Source organism: Pholis gunnellus (assembly GCF_910591455.1).
Source record: "Pholis gunnellus genome assembly, chromosome: 1".
Taxonomy (NCBI): Eukaryota; Metazoa; Chordata; class Actinopteri; order Perciformes; family Pholidae; genus Pholis; species Pholis gunnellus.
Genome location: NC_136528.1, coordinates 1,418,116 through 1,437,280, shown reverse-complemented (window position 1 = coordinate 1,437,280; position 19,165 = coordinate 1,418,116). Strand labels below are relative to the sequence as shown.

The 19,165-nt window shown below is 42.3% G+C and overlaps 1 protein-coding gene across 1 annotated transcript in view; it reads right to left on the bottom strand.

Moving 5' to 3' along the window:
* LOC306696645 (SH3 and multiple ankyrin repeat domains protein 2-like) overlaps positions 1 to 19,165 on the bottom strand; it is a gene marked incomplete at its 3' end in the record, with an annotated part of 104,617 nt that overhangs the window by 19,918 nt on the left and 65,534 nt on the right. The window contains exons 15-16 of the mRNA XM_079160305.1: positions 19,048 to 19,165; positions 1,257 to 1,392 (exon numbers count right to left, since the gene is read on the bottom strand). The exon at positions 19,048 to 19,165 is cut by the window's right edge and continues 7 nt beyond it. Of these exons, the coding sequence (XP_079016431.1) occupies positions 1,257 to 1,392; positions 19,048 to 19,165 (254 nt within the window). The remainder of the gene's footprint in view (positions 1 to 1,256; positions 1,393 to 19,047) is intronic.

Here is a 19,165-nt window from a genome sequence, read left to right as displayed (position 1 = left end):
TAAGTTATCACTATGATATCGTTATGCTAGCAAAGATTTCAAGAAAATATTGATATTGATTTAGGGAAAATGACATGGCTGGATAACTAGCTAGTCTTGTTGTTGAACAGTCTTTCAAATTATATTCACTTTTTGTCAACCATAACCCAATATTATTGACTTTGAATCTTGTTAGCATAACGTTAGCTTTCTGGCTCAGCTGAGCGAAATAGAAATATAAGTCGTATGTAGCGTCCGTCCTATTTACTTAAATGATGAACAATGCGTTTCCATTGCATGAGGACCTTATGGGATGCTAATGATTGTTCCAGGAAATGGAGATTTTAGTTGCAAAAAAAGCATGAAAATATAAATGAATGGTCTTAATTCTATTTTCTGTGGCAGGTGGCCACGGTATGAATATGATAACGCCCATCGAGCTGTCAGTTATCAGAAATGTGTGGTCTTCACAGAGGCAGACATCCACCCTTGCAAGTCGTCCACTACTTCCTGATGATGAACACCTCGTCAGGCATTATCCCTACCAGTGAATCAGAGTTTGGTATCGACAGCAGAATTAGTCTTTAACAGATGTAACTTTTGAAATAACAAATGAAAACTTGACTTCATAAGCAATAAACACTCCTTTTTCCTGTTAATACAGTCAGAGGTTCTGCTGCTATCGTTACGTGGTCTATGAGCGGTACCAGGCTGTTACGGAGCTAAACTTTAGGAAGAAATAATAATCACTTCTGCTGACTTGAGGATTCTTCTACTTCTGCTTAAGTATTTAAAATTGTTTCATAATTGTCACCCGGGCACCTGTGCAGTGAAATATGAAGTCGTATGTGAGTTGTGAACTGTTAAATGATTTAGCTCTGATAATCTAACAAGCTAACCAGCAGCTAGGAAACATATGAGCTTCAGAGTTATTTTTGTTCTTTGCGTTGTGAACATGGAGTAAGTCAGATATTCTCACTGCCTCTGAGGGATATTATTACATAACACATAATGATGTGTGTCAGCATGCTGCCCTGCTGCAGTCTTTGGTATTTTAATACAATTGTTCGCAGTTCCACACAGCAGAAGCTTTTTCCACACCAATTTTACGACACGTAAAATGTGCCGCTGTGTCCGCACCTGAAGCTTGTCTCCACTATTTCCTTTTCTAACCTCATTCTGATTCGAGTATCACTGTCAGTCATTTGTCCTCCGGTGTTAGAGGTGTTTCCGCTGGCGTAGCACTCTGAAAATAACACTCTGCAGGTTTGTTGTACCTTTTTTGCGCGCCGTGTCGTCGGGGTCCAGATTCCGGCTCACCGTCACCACCTTGATCAGGAGCCGGTTGCTTCCGTGGCGGATCATGTTGACCACCTGTCTGTGGCCCACCTTCACCACGTTCTCCTGGTTCACCTGACGCAAACACACAACGGGGGAGTCATTAACGGCTGGTACACCCTTCAGGACGTCAACACATCTTCACATTTGTATAAAAGTAGCAGTAAATGTTTAATTTAACTGTGTATTTCAGTACTTTTTGACCAGCAAAATGAAACTGAAGGGTGTATTTCATGCTGTACATCTTTTAAATCCAAACTCTGACGGATCATGTCCACTAATTTGATTCAACAGAAGATACTGGAGGTGACCATAAAACTTCTTGCTTTTCAGTATATAATGCAAAGACAGAACACCAGATGTCATAAAATATGCTTCAAGGCTTTGTTAGATTATTCAGTTTGGTGTTTTTTATTTATTAGAACGGCCGCAGTCTTCTGAGAGCCTCGCCACCAATCTTTATGCAAGAAACTGGCAACAAAAAATCATCTCAAATTTAAAGCAACGCTCCTTTTTATGGCATAAAACAACAACAACAACAACCGGTGGAAAGCAGCGAGGAACAGAACAACAGCAGACAAGCAGCTCGCTCTCTGTGGCGGCTTCATGCTGGTTCTGGTGCTATTTCTAGATCGACAGCTCGTCAAAGTGACAAATGATGTGGCAGGAACTCAGACCAACCGGGGACGAGGGAGAGACCAACACCATACGAATGAAAAGGGTGAAATTACACACAATGTGCTACCGACGAACTATGAACGAGTACAAATATCACACCTCTACCCCCCAAAAACAGGTCACTTATTCAGGAAGACTCAGGCCTGTGTGGGCGTGTACAGACCGCTTGATTGACATCTGTGGGCGCTTATGACGGGAAGGAGGATAAATGTTTGGAATATTTAAACGTAGCCAAAGTGTAACTATCGAAGCACTGCTCCTCACGCACACCTTTAAATCAGTTTTATTCTACGTATCTAGTATAGTTGTGACCTGATGTTTGAAATGTTCCTTATTATTATTATTATTATTATGAAGAAAACACAATCGGAACAAGTTGCCAAAAAATAAAAAACCCTGCGGTGATGTGGTTCTGATTAAAGGTGGCGTTGGCTCAGCTGCCCAAAACACATCGCATCACAAACACATGTTACACTTTCTCCTTCAAACACATGCGTCACCTCACGGGTGGTTCTTCCTCTTCCACCAGACAAATAGCGGAGGAGGGGTCAGATGAGCCCGGAGCCACACCGAGGAACAACGGATGAAGAAGAGGAGGAGGCAGAGGAAGCTACGACAGGAGTGATGGCGGCGTACGGGGGGGGATGATGAAGAGAGGGAGGTGGACACAGGGAGAGCGAGTAATCTAACAAACGCTGCTCGGGCGCCACGAGGGCGGACATTTTGGTAATTAGAGAGAATTGCTCCAACAGCTGTTTCAGCGTGACCTCGTGTTCCCTCCGTCGTGCTCCACCACACACACACCACACACACACACACACACACACACACACACACACACACACACACACACACACACACACACACACACACACACACACCGAGGTTCCCTGATACACTATAGTACACACACACACACACGTTACAACAATATAGGGGCCTTATGTAACCTGCTCTGTCTTTTCACCCTGTTATGTAACAACGCTTGAAAAATGAACACACACACACACACACACACACACACACACACACACACAGGCTTGTGGATATTTTCTTCTGCCGAAACCGATCGAAGCGTTTCGTCCTGAAGAGACGTGTTTTACAAGCATCAGGACATGATGACAAAGAAACTGAGAGTATATCTATACATACAGATATATATATATATGTATATATATATATATATCTGTATGTATAGATATACACTCATATATATATGTATATATATATATATATAGCATATGTATGGATATACAATGAGGAATAATCCTTTCCACTGTCTCTACTCGCTTAGCATCACAATGTCTCATTTGTCTATTTTTGTCTTTTATTTTCTAGAGTAATCACTTCATTTTATAATAAGACTGAACAAATGTAATCTTAATAATGGGCGTTTCATCTCATAGTTAACATTTTGCAGGCTGTGCTTCACTACACAACATGTCAACACAAAGACTTCAGCTGCGACCAGCTGTGAGGCTGCACAACTAACCAACATGTAATCCAACACAGGCTTCTGTAACATTAAAATATTCACAGCTGAGTATTTTGCATTTTCGTGTGGTTTATCCGTCACGCCCCCTTCAGTCCCCGCCAGTGAAACGAAAATGACAACGTCTCACCCAGAGTGCACACACACACACACACACACACACACACACACACACACACACACACACACACATACACAGCCCAGGAAACATGTGCGACACAGAACTAGTTTATGCTTTTGTCTGGATTAACTACAGTATCAGCATTAAAGAGTTTATGAGAGTTGTTAAAGTTAATCTCAGTGCAGATATAAAAGGTTTCATATCTAGATATTAAACACATTTTTATTTACTAAGTGATTCACTGGGACGGTGATTTGATGAGTGAGATAGTGAGTGAGATAGTGAGATAGTGAGATAGTGAGTGAGATAGTGAGTGAGATAGTGAGATAGTAAGTGAGATAGTGAGTGAGATAGTGAGATAGTGAGATAGTGAGTGAGATAGTGAGTAAGATAGTGACATAGTGAGATAGTGAGTGAGATAGTGAGCTAGTGAGTGAGATAGTGAGTGAGATAGTGAGTGAGATAGTGAGATAGTGAGTGAGATAGTGAGTGAGATAGTGAGTGAGATAGTGAGTAAGATAGTGAGTGAGATAGTGAGATAGTGAGTGAGATAGTGAGATAGTGAGTGAGATAGTGAGATAGTGAGTGAGATAGTGAGATAGTGAGTGAGATAGTGAGATAGTGAGTGAGATAGTGAGTGAGATAGTGAGTGAGATAGTGAGTGAGATAGTGAGTGAGATAGTGAGATAGTGAGTGAGATAGTGAGATAGTGAGATAGTGAGTGAGATAGTGAGTAAGATAGTGACATAGTGAGATAGTGAGATAGTGAGTGAGATAGTGAGCTAGTGAGTGAGATAGTGAGATAGTGAGATAGTGAGATAGTGAGTGAGATAGTGAGATAGTGAGATAGTGAGATAGTGAGATAGTGAGTGAGATAGTGAGCTAGTGAGTGAGATAGTGAGTGAGATAGTGAGTGAGATAGTGAGATAGTGAGCTAGTGAGTGAGATAGTGAGATAGTGAGATAGTGAGATAGTGAGTGAGATAGTGAGATAGTGAGATAGTGAGATAGTGAGTGAGATAGTGAGATAGTGAGATAGTGAGATAGTGAGTGAGATAGTGAGTAAGATAGTGACATAGTGAGATAGTGAGTGAGATAGTGAGCTAGTGAGTGAGATAGTGAGTGAGATAGTGAGTGAGATAGTGAGATAGTGAGTGAGATAGTGAGTGAGATAGTGAGTGAGATAGTGAGATAGTGAGATAGTGAATGAGATAGTGAGTGAGATAGTGAGTGAGATAGTGAGATAGTGAGTGAGATAGTGAGTGAGATAGCGAGATAGTGAGTGAGACAGTGAGTGAGATAGTGAGATAGTGAGTGAGATAGTGAGTGAGATAGTGAGTGAGACAGTGAGTGAGATAGTGAGTGAGATAGTGAGATAGTGAGATAGTGAGTGAGATAGTGAGTAAGATAGTGAGTGAGATAGTGAGATAGTGAGTGAGATAGTGAGATAGTGAGTGAGATAGTGAGATAGTGAGTGAGATAGTGAGTGAGATAGTGAGATAGTGAGATAGTGAGTGAGATAGTGAGTAAGATAGTGACATAGTGAGATAGTGAGATAGTGAGTGAGATAGTGAGATAGTGAGCTAGTGAGTGAGATAGTGAGTGAGATAGTGAGATAGTGAGTGAGATAGTGAGTGAGATAGTGAGTGAGATAGTGAGTGAGATCGTGAGATAGTGAGTGAGATAGTGAGTGAGATAGTGAGATAGTGAGATAGTGAGCTAGTGAGTGAGATAGTGAGTGAGATAGTGAGTGAGATAGTGAGTGAGATAGTGAGTGAGATAGTGAGTGAGATAGTGAGTGAGATAGTGAGTAAGATAGTGAGTGAGATAGTGAGATAGTGAGTGAGATAGTGAGTGAGATAGTGAGATAGTGAGTGAGATAGTGAGTGAGATAGTGAGTGAGATAGTGAGATAGTGAGATAGTGAGTGAAAAGATAGATGAAGCCTGAAGGCCATAAACTGCAAAAACGGTTCTGAATCAACAACTACAAGAAGGGAAAACAGCTTTGAACCAGCAGCTTTATGGCTGAACATTTACAGTTTAATCAATAATGCACAGACACACACACACACACACACACACACACACACACACACACACACACACACACACACACACACACACACACAGTGTGAATGTAAGAGCCTTCCGTCCCATCGAGCAGAGGGGCCTATTCAAAATCCATTATCATTATCATAACCATTGTAATAGTTCCACAACATTAAGCATCATCCGGCCCATTTAGCCCAACACGCCCCCGAATCTATCGGATCGCTCGCTCCAATCTCCTCCCGTGCACACAGTCCTGACTCACTGACGGTCGCTAATCCGGTTAATCAATTATAATCTGACCGATGCAGGCGCCGCGCTGTGAAGACACGCTGCTAATCCGGGCTGTCAGAGCAGATCAGAGGTCAGCTGATCCCCACTCAGTAACATAAATACAGACGAGAGTATTTATACACGGCATCCTCTGCTGCCGACTTGTGTTCGGGTGGTATCTGTTATTTCATACCTTCCTGACATTTCATCGGGGTAAACGGTAGATATTGGTATTTGTGGTATATAACTTTAAACTGTGATGTAATAGCTGAGCTGCTGGTGAAGCGTGTACGACTTTGTCTATCGAAGCTACAATTCATCTTCTTTAGCGTATTTTATTGAATTAAATTTGATTATTAATTAGATTTTGTGCAAAATCACAAAAATAGTAAAGCTTGGTGAAATTAAATGGAAAGAAAATACTTAAAAAACTGAAAAGTGTTTTTTTTATTTCACTTCAACGATTTCTAATATTTTGTGAAGGTCCATTAAATAAAATCCAAATCTATTTTCTGAATACTTTATATATTATTTACATGTCGAGACATTATAGAAAGAAGGACAATTCGTTTTTTGATGCTTTCAGGAAGCTTTAAAAATCTTCATTTGAGTAAATATTTTGCAGCCAAATGAAATAATTTAGAGGATGTTCAACCTTTGTTTCTTTATAATGCTTGTAGTACTTGACCTCCTTCTTTACAGGGTTTGTATAAAGGTGATAAAGTAGTTTATGAATATGAGTTTAGTTAGTTTATGGCTATTTGCTGGTTACATCTACAGTCTATGAGCGTATCTCTGAGTTCATGTTGTTTGTTCGTCCTCTGGAGTTTAGGAGAATAAAGCGGCGCGTTGAGAATAAACGCCTCCGTTCATGCTCGGAGGCTCACGCTACAGCGCTGAGCCTCAGTATAGACACAGCTTGACTTTGCTGGGTTTAAAGTATGTCCCATAATAATAACAATACACATGAACAGCGCCCTGCTTCCATAGGTTGTTGTGGAGGACTTGATGACTCGTATAAAAAACTAGAAACTAGAAGAGACGATACAAATAAAAATACATTTAACGACAAATTAAAATGACCATAGACACGTTTTTCCTTTGTGCAGTATAAAAAAATAAGTAATGTGATGAGACACACACACACACACACACACACACACACACACACACACACACACACACACACACACACACACACACACACACACACACACACACACACACACAGCATTCATCAGTATTAGAATCATGGAGCTGATCTACATCTCAGACTGGGGGCTGGGTGAGAACTCTCTGAATTGTGTATGTGTGTTTTTCCCCTTGTAGGAAGCTGGAGTACATCAAAGCAGGCTCATTAAATACAGAAATATACAGACTGTGTGTGTGTGTGTGTGTGTGTGTGTGTAAGAGAGAGAGAGAGACAGGAAAAACACAAAGAAGAATAAAGTGAAGGATTGAAATAGGATGAGAGGGGGCCGGGGAAGATGGAGACAAGAGTTTTATTCTGATGACTCAGAGTCCTAGTTAGAAGAGTCTTGACTCTGATGAATCACGTAGCTGAATATCAAGCTGACGACGAGAGCACATGTTAGGGCACACACACACACACACCTACACGTACACACACACACCTACGCACACACACACACACACAGAGCCGTCTGTCTGTCGTCCGGGTCACCAAAGAGCAGTCACATGACCACGAGTGGTGAGCCAATGGCTGAACAGAGACAGACGAGCCTCCCATCGCGGCGCTAGCACAGAGGAGGACTCTAACGGACGGTTCCCGGTCATTAACTACCCGCTGTGCCCGACCGGCACAGATCCAAACAAGTCGGCCAAGCAGCGGCGTCCACATCATGGCCCCCGAGCTCGCACACACCGGCCCCTCAAACCTTTGTGTTTGATTCAGTTTGAGGTTCTGTGTTCGATAATCAGAGCGTTAACGTAACAACTATGTGAAGACACAGCGGAGTAAGAGGAGCGTACGAAGTCACTCTGTGTGTGTCGTAGCTATTGGACAATATGAAACAATTATCGTGGACAAAACAATTGCGATTAAAAATCTTGGAAAAATAGGGTTCAGGTTGAAAAAGACCAAAGTTACACTTTAAGAATAACACAGTTTCATCAGGTCAAATAAAACAAACGGTAATTGTAAGTATATCAAACACATCATAAGCATACAAAGCTTGTATCTGCATCAAGAAACCAAAGAATGAATGTTTAACTCCACAAAGAGACAACTACAAGACAACGATGACTAAGACGGTCCTCCTCATAACAACGATACAAATAACTCATGTCAATCACATATATTTCAAATTAAAGGATCGATGTCAACTCTGTCAAATGTTGACAACAGCAGCTCACATTTCATCTCCAGCTCAACTTAAAGAGAAGTAACCCGACCGGGAGGAAAGCAGTCCAATCTGGCATCACTGGTATCAAGTTAGTGCAAAAAGAGCTTTCAAAACTCTCAATTCTCTACAATTTACTATTGTAAATGTTCATATTTTATAGTTCTTTAATTGTGTTTTATTTAAACCGTAACGTCGTCTAATAAAAGAATGAAACCGTCTGAGATCGTGACGACCGAACTGAATCTTCACGTTCTCGCCGTCCTCGTCCCCTCGTGCTTGGACACTCGTCCCCTTCGGTTGGTTCCTCGTGTCCTTGAGTCCTCTACTCTCCAGAAAACTACACTTTCAGACTCTCCCGACTCCCCAAATCTCTGGTGCTGAGCTTCACTGGTAAAAAAGCTGCATCATCACCGTGTACACAGAGCGGCACAACATGTTCCCGGTTGCTATGCGACAGTTGCTGCGTGATGCTGGATGCTGGAGGTGGAAGCGGTGCTGAGGATGTTGTCAGTGTTTTTTTCTTTTTTTTTTAGATGGACTTTACCATTCGTCAGGAAATGGGGACTTTTTATCAATGCCGCCCCCCCCCCCCCCCCCCCCCCAACACACACACACACACACACACACACACACACACACACACACACACACACACACACACTCCTTTCTCCTCCCAGTGCAGCCATCTTACACAGGTTCTTAGTCTGATGCCATATTCTGACGGTGTTGTGGTTTCTTCAGCTCCCTGAACACCGAACACCGAACACATATAAATAAATTATTTATGGGAAACGACGCTTCCACTCGGTGTTATTTTAAGACTGAACGCCGTGTGATTCCAGCGCGTGGTGATGTGGGCTTTGTGAGCACACAGCTGCATGTGAGGGAGGTTCCTCTGAGAGCTATTGATTAAGCGTCTAAAGTGGGGAGTGAGTAGCTGAGGGTGACTGCTGATGATGATGATGGAGGGCTTTCTTCAGTCAAGCCCCGAAGGCTGAAGCTTTCTGGGGTTCCCACAGCAAAGAACTACAACAAATCAATGCTCAGTATTAGACACACGTGAAGTTGACCAGGCTGAGGCATGTAACACCTCGTGTCTGACACAAACCCAACAGGACACAGCGGGACAGATTCATTCAGGAGAGAAAGGAGGATGTGTTCACATAAAGGGAACACTTTGTGATTGACATTTGATTTTTAGGACCTTTCAGAAATGGGTAAGGATTTAGGACACAAGCTGTAAACACACACTGATGCACTATCAGATCACATCCAGCAGATTTACATAATATTCACTTTGAAAAGTGTTTGTCTCTGTAGTAGACGGGAACCGTTAGGATTTTATTAATATTAGTACTCCTATTGATACTCTTATCGATTCTTTTGATTCATTTGTGAAAAAAAAGACAAAAAATGTATGACATCACTACCGTATGACTTCACTAATGTATGACATCAATAATGTATGACATCACTACTACTTCACTAATGTATGACATCACTACCGTATGACCTCACTAATGTATGACATCACTAAGGTATGACATCACTACCGTATGACTTCACTACCGTATGACCTCACTAATGTATGACATCACTACTACTTCACTACCGTATGACCTCACTAATGTATGACATCACTACTACTTCACTAACGTATGACATCACTAACGTATGACATCACTACCGTATGACTTCACTACCGTATGACCTCACTAATGTATGACATCACTACTACTTCACTAATGTATGACATCACTACTGTATGACTTCACTACCGTATGACCTCACTAATGTATGACATCACTAACGTATGACATCACTACCGTATGACTTCACTACGGTATGACCTCACTAATGTATGACATCACTACTACTTCACTAATGTATGACATCACTACTACTTCACTAATGTATGACATCACTAACGTATGACTTCACTAATGTATGACTTCACTAACGTATGACCTCACTAATGTATGACATCACTACCGTATGACCTCACTAATGTATGACATCACTACCGTATGACTTCACTAATGTATGACTTCACTAACGTTTGACCTCACTAATGTATGACATCACTACCGTATGACCTCACTAATGTATGACATCACTACTACTTCACTAATGTATGACATCACTAACGTATGACATCATTACCGTAAGACTTCACTAACGTATGACCTCACTAATGTATGACATCACCAACATATGACCTCACTACCGTATGACTTCATATGCATTTACAGGAATGTTTTATTAATGTGTACTGTCCCTGACACCAATATATAAAATAAATATAGATGGATCAACAGTACTAAGAGGACAAATGTGTATTTTTTAATTTGGGATGAACTGTCCCTTTAAAACGTGTTCAAAAAGTCCTCAAATCAAGGAGGTTGAAGGTCCGCTGTAGTTTAAATCAGTACGTGATCATATCTGTCAAACTGTTATTTATGTTTATGGGAATAAAATGAGACTAAATGTGAACGGCACAGAAACAGGAAGCTTAACTCTCAGATGCACTTGACTTGTGACAAAACAGATGCATCCTGGGTAATAAACCGTACAGTGAGGAGGAATACAATAGTGCAGGTGACCCTTCAGAATCACACACCTGGTCACAAAGAAAACCCCCCAAAAAAACAGGCTCAACACAAATGTACTGGGAAACAGTGTGTAAACACACACACACACACACACACACACACACACACACACAGGGCCATCTGTCTGAACACTTCCTCCTCTGTTATCTTTCCTCTGTGTGATTATCGCTCCCACAGCATCGTGTTGTATTTACCCAGACACGCGTTCTCTAGCTGCAGGTCTTTCTACGCAGCGCTCAGGTTCTCAGGATGACTTGAAATCTCTGAGTGCTGCTTTCTTCATCTCGTCGATTTGAGAAGGAAGAACCCACGAGACCTCCAAGTGACCGTGAGAGTGAATAAAGTCTTCACAGATCAAATAAAGCAATGCCATTGATTCATGCTCATAATGATCACATGAATAAAAAGACTAATATCAGTTGCTACTTCGCTACGGATCCGGAGGCCGAATCATTTCCTAAACCAGCGGCTCGTTGTAGTTTTTCTTATCGTACAAAAAGGAGGAAGTAGCGCATTCCTTAGGGACTATTTTCAACGGCGGAAGAATCAACATTGGGTCCTCTAGTAAGCATTTATGGCAGCAGGACGGTGTATAAACAACAGTGTGTGTGTGTTCATCAGATGTATGAGGCTGTGATACACACACACACACACTTGTTATTAGATACTTCTATTATCTTTTAGGATTCAGTGTAGAATAACAAGTATTGCCGGCCGAATCCCTGAAGACACGCTTTGTAATAAATAAGTAAACATCAGTTTTTCAGTCTTACGAGACCTGATTTACGGACCACAAAAGGAACGACTATACACAAATAAAACACTGATATCTGTGGCCAGTGATGACAAAACGTTTGCATGCTCACGAGCAAAGTGTTCACGTCCACACAGAAGCAGAGGATGCAACCTGGAATCCAGAACGAGGTCAGACGGCAACAAAAAACCCAAAGAGGGAAAGCAGACGTTTGACAGTCTGCTTGTGTCGCTGGTCTCAAACGGCAGCTTTCCTCTTCTACATTTAACTGCATGTTAAGGCTCTCTGCCTTCAGGACGACAGCGAGCGATAGGATGGAGACAAAACTACATTTAAATAGAGCACGGACACCTTTTACTGTCACTTTAGGCCTCAATTAAGAACCGTTAGATGTTATTTAAAATACAGAAATTAGATGACATAATCGATTTTTATGACCGTTTTTACACAATTCATGACATTAATATTTTCCTGTGCCAATACACCAAATACAAATCTCTTAATCTGGAAATAAGATTGAACATTATATGCTTATATCATAGAGAGAGAGAGAGACAGAGACAGAGACAGAGAGACAGAGAGAGAGAGAGAGAGAGAGAGAGAGAGACACAGAGAGAGAGAGACAGAGACAGAGAGAGAGTCCTCCCTGTTCTCTAAGAGCCTTTTGGAGGAAGAACTGCTGAGGACGGCCTGTGCTAGTTCACTGCACACTACTGACAGTTGTGTGCAGTGTTGCAGTCCTCAGAGAGATGCAGAAAGGCAGAGATCTGACAGGACAAGTGCGTGCACACACACACACACACACACACACACACACACACACACACACACACACACACACACATGCACACACACTCACACACACCTGGGGGCACAAGAGGCAGATGCATTTGCATGTTACACTGGTCACACATCTCTTCTCTCGGCCAAAGTTGTGTGTTATATAAGAGAGTAAGTGCTTTACTCTCTCTACCTCCATCGCACACACTCTTGCAGACACACACACACACACACACATCGACCGAAAGCACACATGCAGGATGTTAACTTTTTAAGCATGTTATGTCCAGTGAGCGCGGTCGTAATACGTTCCCCACGTGACCCCGATGTCTCTCAATAACAGCGGCTTTCTGACGACGACTCACGTCGTCTTCGTTGCCGCTCCGCCTCACGGATCCTCCGAGGGCTCTAGTTTCCTGCTGCTCGTCATCGTCGACTCTTTGCAACTCGCACATGAGTGAGCTGTGATAGAAACGCTGTCCGCGTGCCCTCGATCACACTGACAGGACGGACTAATGGCAGATATTTAGGCCAATCGGTGTCAGCTTGTATGTATTGTCGTCTGATTAGTAAGTTGAAGAGTTTTATATCTTGCTCCCAATTATTTTATGACAACATCTACAGGATTCTTTTGGAACATCAGCTGCAATACCTTTGATTAAAAGTTTGAGTCCGGCTCCATCTGGTCCGTAGTGAACTCCACTGGTTTTATTATTTTAGTGAAACTTCTCACATTTAGATAAAGAGAACGAAGCAGAGGAGATATTATTACAAGCGGTCTAATTAAGAGGTTCCCCACCTTGTTTTTCCTTGAAGCCGCCCTACTTGTATCCAAGACAAGTTCTGTAGAGTGAAGTCGATGCTTCACGTGTTAAAGCTGCATTCTCTCTAATGTCCACCAGGGGGCGACTCCTCTGGTTGTATAGAAGTCTATGAGAAAATGACTCTACTTCTCTCTTGATTTATTACCTCAGTAAACATTGTAAACATGAGTTTATGGTCTCAATCTCTAGTTTCAGTCTTCTTCAATACAGCATGATGTTCATTTAGTAAATGATGGTCCATTTAGAGTCACACAGACCATAAAGCAGGGGATGCTTTAGGGGCGGGGCTACACAGTGATTGACAGGTCGCTACCAGAGACGTATACGGCGTCTCTACGTCACTCCTCCTCAGTCCAGAGATGGTCACTTCCTGTTCACTGGTTGCAAAATAAAAACATGGCGACGGCCAATTTACTGAACTCGAGGCTTCAAAACGTTCACAAATCAATGAGAGACGTCTCCATGAAATGAATATGTCCACTTCTTATATACAGTCTATGATAAAACCGTGGTTACGTTAAAAACGATTAATCCAGACAAACCGCCTCACACCCTGTAATCTCTGGTCCCCCTTAAAGTGGAGACCTGACTGGGACAGTTCATGTTGGAGGTCACATCTGTTTGCTTTTCTTATTCTCAGAAGTAATTCTAACTTCTCAAAAACAAAAATGGGTTTTGTCACTCGGAGGAACCGGGAGGTGGGAGAACAGCTCCTCATGAAGACAGCAAAAAAAAGAGAGAATGCATCGCAAACAAACAAACAGAATTATTTAGAAGAAGTAAGACGCTTTAACTGTATCTGTCAGGAAAAATGTTTCATCGTGCTTTCACGTAACATCAATGCACCTGATGCAGGCAGTAGCAACGGCCCACTGAACCCCTCACGGTTCTTCACGCATGTGAACCTCAGATTAGTTCCACGGTTTAACGTTAAAGTTTTACTGACTCAGTAGAACTTGTGTTTCTAGTCTCTGATCTCTGATCATGTTTCATTGTAAACAACCAATCAGTGTTTAGACCAACAGGAGGAGAGCTAGTAACGTTAGCAGCACCGCTAACAGCTAACCAGCAGTAGGACAGCTAGTAACGTTAGCAGCACCGCTAACGGCTAACCAACGGAGGTTCACTTCAGTTACATCATGATGCCTTCAGGCTCTGCTCAGTGAACATGAGTACTGGCTGAAGGAACATTATAACGTTATCATGATGTGTTCACATGTCATCTGTAAAATGTAGTTTTGGTGATAAACTTGAATAAATCCAGTAGTTTGAAGGAGATGTTTTCACATGAATATAAAATAGATATTAGAGATGAATTATGATCTGTTTGACTTCCTAACACGAGCTCTAAACACATTATTATACACCATTAAAAATAATAATGAGGAGATTTATTTTAATCCATAAAAACACAATCTCTTATTTCCTTTGTGCTGATCCGATCCGTGAGTTTTATGATCCGTTGCACCACTAGCAGGCACAAAGTTAGCTGCTGTATTAAAAATGTAAATCTCATTTTAATCTGACAAAAAAATAGTTAAACAGTCAAGATTAATTGAAACGAAGGCGGTGCCACATTGAGTAATGTGAGCCGGGGCCTCCGGCTTAAATCAGCCGCTTTGAGACGATCCCAAAGGACGGAAACTATGGCGACCCGACCACCAACTTTACCGGCCGAGAGGAGAGAAAGAGTGAAGAATATAAGACAACACCAAGTCCTTTTCCTCCTCCGTCACACGCCGCAGCTCGTCTCACTTCCTCAAAGTCAACGAGCTGCGTCGACGATATGTAGCTCAGGACGCCGAAACGCAGCGAGTTATTGATGGTGACGAAGACGGCCGCTCGAACACATTTAGGCGAACGATTCGAGGGCACAAAAAAAATACACACGAGGCGTCCTCATGCCAAGCTGTAAGAGGCAATGAAAGATTGATGCGTTAGCCGAGGCCCTGAATCATGCATGCAAATGGATATGTTCTGCTAATGTACATTAAGGGGACATGTGCATTCTTGCAGACACAAAAGCAGATGTTTAAACACACACACACACACACACACACACACACACACACACACCTCTGTGAACTCCGCCTGGTGCTTTGAAATAAATGGTGATAAAAAACCCCAAAAACTAATTAAATCAGCCCGCACTGGTAATACAATCCACTTGTTAGCGATACTTAAATCTCATCAGTGAAAGCCAATGGCTTCTTTGCAGTCTTAAGTCTTTGAACCTGTCCTTCAACCTGTGATCTGAAAATCAACCCGCCATCTTCAAGGATGTACCGCTCAATGAAATGTGTTTTGAAGGAGACAAGAAACGAGGTTCTCAAGGTTTCGCTCCTCTAAATGTACGGGGGGTAAATCCATTATCCCAACATGTGATGGAAGACGGAGACGTCTCTTCAACGCAAATCTGTTTAGCGGCCCGAGTACTGCGGGTCATGTGACTGTAACAGGATTACACACCGGAGCCAACAGGATGCCATGGTAACCGCATCAGAACCACTACTTTGCGACTACGGCACCGGGAGAGAAACCGGCACCAACCAACACACGTTCAGTCCGTCCGTCCCACACGTCCTCACGGGTACACAAACGTCCACTTGGACTCAAAGACGAACTGATGAGATTTTGGTTGAAAAGTCACTGAAGTGAACCTCCGTCTGTTAGCCGTTAGCGGTGATGCTAACGTTAAACTGTGTTATTAATCAGTGTGTGAAGAAAAGGGACGTGAAGAAGGACTTTGCGGCCTTTAAACCTGCGGAAATACGACAAAAATGAATTCTAAAAACAACATGCAAAAGGTGAAATTCACCACTAACTGTGCACGTAGCTCCTGTGTTATTAGCACACATTTAAATGAGGTAATATGCAAAAAAAAAAAGTCTATTTCTATGTGCTGCAAAAACAGTCCAATCCATGAAGATCAGCGCTGAAATGATTAGCATCTTCAGGGAGCTGGTGGGAACTGAAGACTCTTTCTGTCACGTTTAAATTCCTTCCTGAAGTTTTGATCTGCAGCTCTCCATCCCAGCATTTCAGTCGTCTTCTTCTCTCTCCATTGTTCAGCCGACAAAGGCGACATTTGTACTTTGCCACACGGATAATTGCAATCAGCTTCAGAACTTCATGGGCGTGGTTTCCACTGTAGCATCATTAGCGCTGTGATATATTTTGTGAGACGGGCAGATAGCGTCTGTAATGCACAGTATGAGCCGTGGACGTGTCCAACATGTATTTTCATTTTGTTCAAGGCACTTTGGTAAACGTGTTGGAGGTGCGACGCAGCAGACTGATGATGATGATGATGATGATGCTTAAAGGCGACCGACGGAAAGCTGAGCTAAAACCAAGGAGGGACGAGGAGTTTGCTCTCCTCATTTGATGCTCCATTTAGCACGAGCACAAGATAAAGCCATTCCCGGAGCAGAGCTGCTTGTCGTTATGGAGTCGTTCAGGGAAAAAAAGGGCTCAAAATAGACTTTTCCCTCTGACTCTGTTTGGTTTCTCAGCAGCTGTGACGATGATCTGTAATGTTCGAGGGTACACTGACTGAGATCCACAGCAGTGCAGCACATGACATTTCTTTCCTTGTGTAAGGACTCTGAAGCGCTTCAGTGAGACGCCCTGCTCACATTAGTAAAACACACAAACCAGCACTAAAGATTACACCAAGTCATTTTGATGAACACAACAGAGGCATTTGGAGGATAACCCCGGGATCAAATGGTACAAACTGCTTACACAACGCTGTTTCCACTTGTGCAGGCTTCAAAGAGACAAACACACAGAGTCTATGTCAGTGTTTGGGATCAGATTTCATTTAGAATATCTTTTTCTAAGGATCAAAACAAAGAAATATCAAACTAATTTAAAACTAAACAGCCTTAAAAGCAAAACCAAACAACAACCGACAGAGATGTTCCAATACCGACAGCAGCATCAGGTATTGATGAGTACTAGAGTCTGTGCACTGATCTGATATCACGTCATCAACAGTCCTTTTCCCAACATTACAACAATACGAACACACATTTATAGATGGATAACAAGCTCACAGAATCATGATGGTAAGTAGCTGTGAAACTTTCTATTCATACACAAAGTCATCATGAATTTAAGACGTCTTTCCCTGTAAAGCCTCTTCAGCATTGGGTGGAGTTGACCATGACTCCCCACCAACATGGTGTGACCAGGAAGCAACATCTGTTTCTTTAAAGTGAAGCCAAAGCTTCACGTGTTAAAGCTGCATTCTCTCTAGTGTCCACCAGGGGGCGACTCCTCTGGTTGTATAGAAGTCTATGAGAAAATGACTCTACTTCTCTCTTGATTTATTACCTCAGTAAACATTGTAAACATGAGTTTATGGTCTCAATCTCTAGTTTCAAGTCTTCTTCAATACAGCATGATGTTCATTTAGTAAATGATGGTCCATTTAGAGTCACACAGACCATAAAGCAGGGGATGCTTTAGGGGCGGGGCTACACAGTGATTGACAGGTCTCTACCAGAGACGTATACGGCGTCTCTACGTCACTCCTCCTCAGTCCAGATATGGTCACTTCCTGTTTACTAGTTGCAAAAAAGGCTTCAAATGCCCACAAACCAATGGGTGACGTCCCCATGACTACGTCCACTTCTTATATAGACCAGACAAATTAGCTCCACTGTAAAATCAAAACTTTTTTTTTTAAATGCAAGTGTAAATGGTATGAATTCCACCTCATGAATCAGAACGCTCTCGTGGAGAGAAAACTACTATTGTTCCTGTTGTGAATGAAACGGTGGACAGCTCCTGGTGCTGAAACGAGTTCTAATGAAGCCAACAAGTGAATTAACAGATGAAAAGTGGCACCACTTCATTTTAATTAGACAACACCGTACCTCTTTAATTCAAACACACAATCTAATTCATCAAGTGGTATTAAACCAAAACAGATTCTCATCTCACGCACACGATCAGAGAACGTCTGCCAGCAGCCCGACACCGACACAAGTCAGATGAATACAGATCTCTTCATCATTCTGATGCAAACTAATTGGGACCTGAATCTGGCTAAATGGGAGACCTAATGAACCGATCAAGTATATTCAATAATATGTGTTGTACCTTTAAGTGTAGGTATATCACAATGCACTGGAGCTATGGCAAGAAGGATGTAAATTCCAGGCACATTTTAACAGAGAAAAGACCCAAAACAAACAAATCTGTCTTTTCACTCATTGGCCAATGAAAGGTGAGTTAAATTCATCCCACAACAATGACTACAGGCTGCACACTTTGCCTTTCTTCCATCAGAGAGTCACTATCCCAATCAGAAGTCAGCTGGTTGCATTCAATATTACAGTAAAAGTAACCAGCTTCAAACAAAAGGAGGTCGTGTTCAAAGCCACTCGACTATTATGACAGAATGTCGTTCTCACGAGTGTCTTCAACGAGCAATTCAACCCTCAGAACGTCCACTGAACTCAAAAACAGCCACACTTGGACATATAGATTCAAACTCAGCTTTAAGTGGAATCACACATTCAGAAGACGAAGCAGCGCGTTACAACTTGTGTATGTTGTATGTGACAGCTGAATATCTGTGCAGCATCAGAATAACATCCAACACGCAAGCAACCAGGAAATCAAAGTCAGAATCCACCAAACAACAGCCAACACGTTTTAAGAAGTTTTCTTTAAACACCTCGGGACTCACCGGACCGGATTCTGCAACCCTCTGATTGGATATGCAGGTTAAAGGAAACACAGGTGTGGAAGTGGAGCCGCTCTTACCTCGATGAGGAAGTCCCCCGTCCGGAGCCCGGCCTGCCACGCCACCCCTCCCTCGTCCACGGACTCCAGGTACTGCAGCGCGGGGAAGGCGGGCGTGGGAGTGAACTCCTCGATGGGC